The sequence below is a fragment of the Sinocyclocheilus grahami genome, unplaced genomic scaffold, assembly GCF_001515645.1.
Source record: "Sinocyclocheilus grahami isolate Dianchi unplaced genomic scaffold, SAMN03320097.WGS_v1.1 scaffold108.1, whole genome shotgun sequence".
In the NCBI taxonomy this organism is placed as follows: Eukaryota; Metazoa; Chordata; class Actinopteri; order Cypriniformes; family Cyprinidae; genus Sinocyclocheilus; species Sinocyclocheilus grahami.
Window position 1 is genome coordinate 1,070,996 of NW_015505287.1, and position 7,921 is coordinate 1,078,916.

The following is a 7,921-nucleotide window of genomic DNA, read 5'->3' on the forward strand; positions in this document are numbered from 1 at the left end:
TCACGATGATCTGGTTTTCGGAAAATATTATTTTATTCGCTTATGTCAGAAACAGCTAATCTCTTTAAAAACGGGCTGTTGTTCCCACTAGATTGCATTGTTATAATTCGTAAAAGTTGTACCCGCCAACTGGCGACTGACACTGTTACATGGACTCGCCAACGCTGATTTTTACCTGATCGCTTGGCGAGTGTTAATTTTAGGCCCTGTATATACATAATACTAATTTTACTATGGGGAGTTTGAGTATGTTATTTATATAAATATGGCCTTATAGGAAACATATATGACAATATCACTTTTTTAAAAGATTTTATTTTTGCCATAGGGTAGTGTAGAGTAGACAGGAAGCAAAGTCGGAGAGAAAGAGAGCGGTGGGATCAGGAAAGGTCCTTGAGCTGGGATTCGAACTCGGGACACTAACAACACAATATCGTTATATGTCGGCACACTGCCCACTAGGCTATCGGCACTGTCATGGCAATAGCACTCTTGATATAGCAATATAGGTCATATATTGCATTTACATATGGGTGTTTTCCAGTTTCCATTCAGTTTTGTAAAATAATGATTGTTAACAGTGAACCTGATCATTGAACATTCAAAAAAGAGAAATGTATTTGTTAGTGGCTGTAATTAAACACTTCATCCTACAGTACATCCATCTCACCACGTGTCATATGAAGCGAGTGTGAAGATGGCTTGTCATGGATGGCCAGCTGATTTCATCTGACATGATTGTGTCGCAGTGAGGTGTCAAGACACCAAATACATGAACCTCACCTCTCGGGGCATCAAAGGCAGAGTTGATAAAGTGATAAAACATTATCTGTCTGAAGTAGGAGTCTGAAGTATCATCTGTCTTTGTGGCCTTAATAACTCTAAAGAATAATATGTCTGACACTCAATATGTTCAGTGTTCAAATACAATATTCAAAATGTATGTGTGATTAATTAGCACAGCATAAAAATATCAAAGTTGCTGTAGTGAATTACGACAAACACAAAGTCTGTCTTTCTCCCCCTACAGGCTGCTTCGAGTGTTGCATCAAGTGTCTGGGCGGTGTCCCTTACGCCTCTTTGGTGGCCACCATCTTGTGCTTTTCGGGTGTTGCTCTGTTCTGCGGCTGTGGGCATGTGGCACTTACGGGCACTGTGACCATGGTGGAAAACCACTTTTCTCGCGTCACCTCTGACCATGCTACTCTCACTGATGTGTAAGTGTGTTCGTATAAACAGCCATTAAATACACCAAATACCATAAATACTAACTTCCCAATGATAGTTGTTTGTTTATTTAGATCACTAATATGAGTTGCTTGAGGTGTGATGATTATTAGAGGTATATTTAAAGCAAATTTTGAGGTTATCTTTTTCTGTCTGTTTGCATTCACGTCTATGACATGTTCAAGGGTGACTATGTGCTGAGTAATGATCTCTAGAATGCCAGCAAATAACTGGCAGTACTTTCTGTTCCATCATGTCATCTGGAGCTTTACTGGGGACAAATGACCTATTGCCTTTCATTTCCTGTGTACATCTTTACTGTCAGTGGCCCTGATCAAATCTGCCAAGAGTACATCTGCATCCCCCACATAAAAGTCAAATCAATCACTGCCGCAATTGTTAAGAACTCAAGAACTCTGGGAAATGTGATCTTAAATAAGCTATGACTATACTTTGGAATCATTTAATCTAAATTGATATCTTTTCATGCATTTTCATTTGAAAGGAACAAGTGCCAGTAGAATAAGAAAATCTCTATTTGTCCTTAAAAATATTGAATAATGTTGAGGGATGTATGCCCACCCTGGATCTCTTACATTAACACATTCACTATAGTTACATTTTTCCTTTGTTATACAGGGTTCAGATTTTGCAGTACATCATCTATGGAATCGCCTGTTTCTTCTTCCTGTATGGCATCATCCTGTTGGCTGAAGGCTTTTACACCACCAGTGCTGTCAAAGAGATGCACAGCGAGTTCAAGACCACTGTGTGTGGACGCTGCATCAGTGCCATGGTGAGGCCAGTGCGCACATACAAGCATGGACATACAAATAAATACCCAGTCTCACTGAAAAAATATTCCTCTACCTATGTTTCTGCAAAACTCAAAAAAATTTACCGACATATACCTTTCAATTCAAGTTAATTCAGTAAAACGGCAAAAACTTTTTTTCCTTTTCACACAAAGTATGGTTACAGGGGCAGGTTATTGATTAATAAAGACTTATTTTCACACATTATTTTCTTTGCACAGTACTTTGTTATTATGGCCTCAGACACTTTTACCATAATACATGATTTGTAAACTAACACATTTTGATGTTTGCATCACACAACCAGCTCCATATGATTGGCATATGTTTTGACAGCGTAAACTTGCTCAGAATCTCACCCGGTACAACATTTTACTTGTGATGTGTAGAGCTCAAGTACGAATCCTCCTCGAAGACCCGTAGAAGTAAGCTAAAATGGCATAAGTTTTTGAGCAAATGCATTTTTATCTCACATTTGCTTTTGTTAACACTATCGGTTATGTTTACGGCAGGGTTTAGTGTAGTGTTTTTGAACATTAAAGAACATTAACCCTTTAGAGCCACTCACTTTCCGAACTGTTGTGATACATAGAAAAACCTATGTATAACTTGTAATTTGCATTTTGCAGATAAATCGCCACAGGCGCGTTTAAAAAAATAGACTTGCACATAATTTTATAAGCGTGCATGCTCATACGAATGCATTTCCCCCATCCATAAACATTAGGGGTGGTTGATTGTGATTTCACTTTTTTTAACTTTAGTTAGTGTGTAATGTTTCTGTTTGAGCATAAACAATATTTGCAAAGTTACGACGCTGAAAGTTTGATGCAAACGGAGATAATGTCTTTTTAAATAATGGCAGTTTAATGCCTGCAGTTACGGCTCGTAGGGACTACAACGAGCATCTTCCCAGGTTGGTGACATCACACAAAAAAATCCCTGAAATTTACATTAACCCGCCCCTGGGAACATGCAACAAAGGGGGTGGGGCCATGTTGCGCTGCTTTAGAGAATAGGAAGAATTGTTGCCATGCCGTCAAAACTAGGGGTGCACGAAAAAATCTATTCATATATGAATCGTGATTCTGTCTTCTAACGATTCTAATGGATTCACAAGTTTCAAAATCAGTGTTCTAAAAGCAGCGGTTCTTAAGCTGTGCTTGCACAGGTTCTGCATGATCCTCTTCACTAATATTCTCAGGGTCTCATTCGGGCTTAAATTGATAAGCAATATTGATGACGCCATTGTTTACAATACAACACCGGCGCACATGCCACTGAGGTGAGGGGCGTGACGTTTCTGAACGTCCACTTGGCGGTTTAGCGAATCACAACACACTGGGCCAGCTAACCAATCAGAGCCCATTGCGTATTTCTGAGGGAGGGGCTTCATAAAACCAGGATCACGATGATCTGGTTTTCGGAAAATATTATTTTATTCGCTTATGTCAGAAACAGCTAATCTCTTTAAAAACGGGCTGTTGTTCCCACTAGATTGCATTGTTATAATTCGTAAAAGTTGTACCCGCCAACTGGCGACTGACAACAGTACATGGACTCGCCAACGCTGATTTTTACCTGATCGCTTGGCGAGTGTTAATTTTAGGCCCTGTATATACATAATACTAATTTTACTATGGGGAGTTTGAGTATGTTATTTATATAAATATGGCCTTATAGGAAACATATATGACAATATCACTTTTTTTAAAGATTTTATTTTTGCCATAGGGTAGTGTAGAGTAGACAGGAAGCAAAGTCGGAGAGAAAGAGAGCGGTGGGATCAGGAAAGGTCCTTGAGCTGGGATTGGAACTCGGGACACCAACAACACAATATCGTTATATGTCGGCACACTGCCCACTAGGCTATCGGCACTGTCATGGCAATAGCACTCTTGATATAGCAATATAGGTCATATATTTCATTTACATATGGGTGTTTTCCAGTTTCCATTCAGTTTTGTAAAATAATGATTGTTAACAGTGAACCTGATCATTGAACATTCAAAAAAGAGAAATGTATTTGTTAGTGGCTGTAATTAAACACTTCATCCTACAGTACATCCATCTCACCACGTGTCATATGAAGCGAGTGTGAAGATGGCTTGTCATGGATGGCCAGCTGATTTCATCTGACATGATTGTGTCGCAGTGAGGTGTCAAGACACCAAATACATGAACCTCACCTCTCGGGGCATCAAAGGCAGAGTTGATAAAGTGATAAAACATTATCTGTCTGAAGTAGGAGTCTGAAGTATCATCTGTCTTTGTGGCCTTAATAACTCTAAAGAATAATATGTCTGACACTCAATATGTTCAGTGTTCAAATACAATATTCAAAATGTATGTGTGATTAATTAGCACAGCATAAAAATATCAAAGTTGCTGTAGTGAATTACGACAAACACAAAGTCTGTCTTTCTCCCCCTACAGGCTGCTTCGAGTGTTGCATCAAGTGTCTGGGCGGTGTCCCTTACGCCTCTTTGGTGGCCACCATCTTGTGCTTTTCGGGTGTTGCTCTGTTCTGCGGCTGTGGGCATGTGGCACTTACGGGCACTGTGACCATGGTGGAAAACCACTTTTCTCGCGTCACCTCTGACCATGCTACTCTCACTGATGTGTAAGTGTGTTCGTATAAACAGCCATTAAATACACCAAATACCATAAATACTAACTTCCCAATGATAGTTGTTTGTTTATTTAGATCACTAATATGAGTTGCTTGAGGTGTGATGATTATTAGAGGTATATTTAAAGCAAATTTTGAGGTTATCTTTTTCTGTCTGTTTGCATTCACGTCTATGACATGTTCAAGGGTGACTATGTGCTGAGTAATGATCTCTAGAATGCCAGCAAATAACTGGCAGTACTTTCTGTTCCATCATGTCATCTGGAGCTTTACTGGGGACAAATGACCTATTGCCTTTCATTTCCTGTGTACATCTTTACTGTCAGTGGCCCTGATCAAATCTGCCAAGAGTACATCTGCATCCCCCACATAAAAGTCAAATCAATCACTGCCGCAATTGTTAAGAACTCAAGAACTCTGGGAAATGTGATCTTAAATAAGCTATGACTATACTTTGGAATCATTTAATCTAAATTGATATCTTTTCATGCATTTTCATTTGAAAGGAACAAGTGCCAGTAGAATAAGAAAATCTCTATTTGTCCTTAAAAATATTGAATAATGTTGAGGGATGTATGCCCACCCTGGATCTCTTACATTAACACATTCACTATAGTTACATTTTTCCTTTGTTATACAGGGTTCAGATTTTGCAGTACATCATCTATGGAATCGCCTGTTTCTTCTTCCTGTATGGCATCATCCTGTTGGCTGAAGGCTTTTACACCACCAGTGCTGTCAAAGAGATGCACAGCGAGTTCAAGACCACTGTGTGTGGACGCTGCATCAGTGCCATGGTGAGGCCAGTGCGCACATACAAGCATGGACATACAAATAAATACCCAGTCTCACTGAAAAAATATTCCTCTACCTATGTTTCTGCAAAACTCAAAAAGATTTACCGACATATACCTTTCAATTCAAGTTAATTCAGTAAAACGGCAAAAACTTTTTTTCCTTTTCACACAAAGTATGGTTACAGGGGCAGGTTATTGATTAATAAAGACTTATTTTCACACATTATTTTCTTTGCACAGTACTTTGTTATTATGGCCTCAGACACTTTTACCATAATACATGATTTGTAAACTAACACATTTTGATGTTTGCATCACACAACCAGCTCCATATGATTGGCATATGTTTTGACAGCGTAAACTTGCTCAGAATCTCACCCGGTACAACATTTTACTTGTGATGTGTAGAGCTCAAGTACGAATCCTCCTCAAAGACCCGTAGAAGTAAGCTAAAATGGCATAAGTTTTTGAGCAAATGCATTTTTATCACACATTTGCTTTTGTTAACACTATCGGTTATGTTTACGGCAGGGTTTAGTGTAGTGTTTTTGAACATTAAAGAACATTAACCCTTTAGAGCCACTCACTTTCCGAACTGTTGTGATACATAGAAAAACCTATGTATAACTTGTAATTTGCATTTTGCAGATAAATCGCCACAGGCGCGTTTAAAAAAATAGACTTGCACATAATTTTATAAGCGTGCATGCTCATACGAATGCATTTCCCCCATCCATAAACATTAGGGGTGGTTGATTGTGATTTCACTTTTTTTAACTTTAGTTAGTGTGTAATGTTTCTGTTTGAGCATAAACAATATTTGCAAAGTTACGACGCTGAAAGTTTGATGCAAACGGAGATAATGTCTTTTTAAATAATGGCAGTTTAATGCCTGCAGTTACGGCTCGTAGGGACTACAACGAGCATCTTCCCAGGTTGGTGACATCACACAAAAAAATCCCTGAAATTTACATTAACCCGCCCCTGGGAACATGCAACAAAGGGGGTGGGGCCATGTTGCGCTGCTTTAGAGAATAGGAAGAATTGTTGCCATGCCGTCAAAACTAGGGGTGCACGAAAAAATCTATTCATATATGAATCGTGATTCTGTCTTCTAACGATTCTAATGGATTCACAAGTTTCAAAATCAGTGTTCTAAAAGCAGCGGTTCTTAAGCTGTGCTTGCACAGGTTCTGCATGATCCTCTTCACTAATATTCTCAGGGTCTCATTCGGGCTTAAATTGATAAGCAATATTGATGACGCCATTGTTTACAATACAACACCGGCGCACATGCCACTGAGGTGAGGGGCGTGACGTTTCTGAACGTCCACTTGGCGGTTTAGCGAATCACAACACACTGGGCCAGCTAACCAATCAGAGCCCATTGCGTATTTCTGAGGGAGGGGCTTCATAAAACCAGGAAATCATCAGAGCGTTCACAAGAGAAGGGACAGAATAAATGTAAATTATGTGAAATATAATGCGTTTTGTTTTAAACAAAGCATTAACACATTAGACTGCACCCCATAAACACAATCAAGCCTAGAAAAAAGCAGTCAACCACCCCTTTCATGCTAGATTTGGCATATTCACACACACATACACACCCACTGTACATACATAGGCCAACTCCAACCCTTGAGGACAGATCTGGCACGATCAGTGCTATATACCCCAGTTGCTTTAATCACTGCAGATGTCCAGTAGCATCCATCTTTAAAGCCTTTAGGCCATGTATGCATGCGTCATGCATTAGTCTGGAAAACATGTGTGTATGTTCACATGAGTGAGTGTGATAATCAAGTGGCAACACATCCAAGGTGATCTGGCGGTAAATAGGTCATGATTCTGGGTCACATTCATACAGTATGCACTGCAGGATTTAAAAACGATGAGATTATTCTAGTCATCATAATATTAGATATGTGGATATTGAATGGATATGTGCGCATGAGAGGCTAACAACCTTCTCTCTCTTTTTGTAAGTTTGTGTTCCTCACCTACATTCTGGGCTTGGGATGGCTGGGCATCTTTGGCTTCTCTACGGTGCCCGTTTTCCTGTTTTATAACATGTGGACCACATGTGGAGCCATGAAGTCCCCTATTGCCAATCTCACCTCTGTGGACAACATCTGTGTCGATGTGCGGCAGTATGGTAAAAACCTTGATTGTCCTCAACCGTGAACCAGTGGATAATACTTGGTTGTATTTAGTTGCAGTATCAACATCACTTTACAATGTAAGGAGTGAGTTATTCTAATGGAATGCAGCTGTGGAGATAAATCTGTCAGTGTACAAAAAAACAAAAAACAATCAGATGTTTCCTTCTCTTGCCTTTACTGAAACCCCTAACAGTGGGAACATTTTTATTTTTATATATATATATGTGTATATATATGTGTGTGTGTGTGTGTGTGTGTGTATATATATATATATATATATATATA

The 7,921-nt window shown here is 39.2% G+C and overlaps 1 protein-coding gene across 3 annotated transcripts in view; it reads left to right on the plus strand.

The window, feature by feature from the left end:
- Positions 1-7,921, plus strand: part of LOC107588840 (neuronal membrane glycoprotein M6-b-like) — a 70,323-nt gene that overhangs the window by 52,683 nt on the left and 9,719 nt on the right. For all 3 annotated transcript variants that reach the window (XM_016277074.1, XM_016277073.1, XM_016277075.1), the window contains exons 2-4: positions 1,031-1,217; positions 1,867-2,023; positions 7,461-7,629. In XM_016277074.1, the coding sequence (XP_016132560.1) occupies positions 1,031-1,217; positions 1,867-2,023; positions 7,461-7,629 (513 nt within the window). The remainder of the gene's footprint in view (positions 1-1,030; positions 1,218-1,866; positions 2,024-7,460; positions 7,630-7,921) is intronic.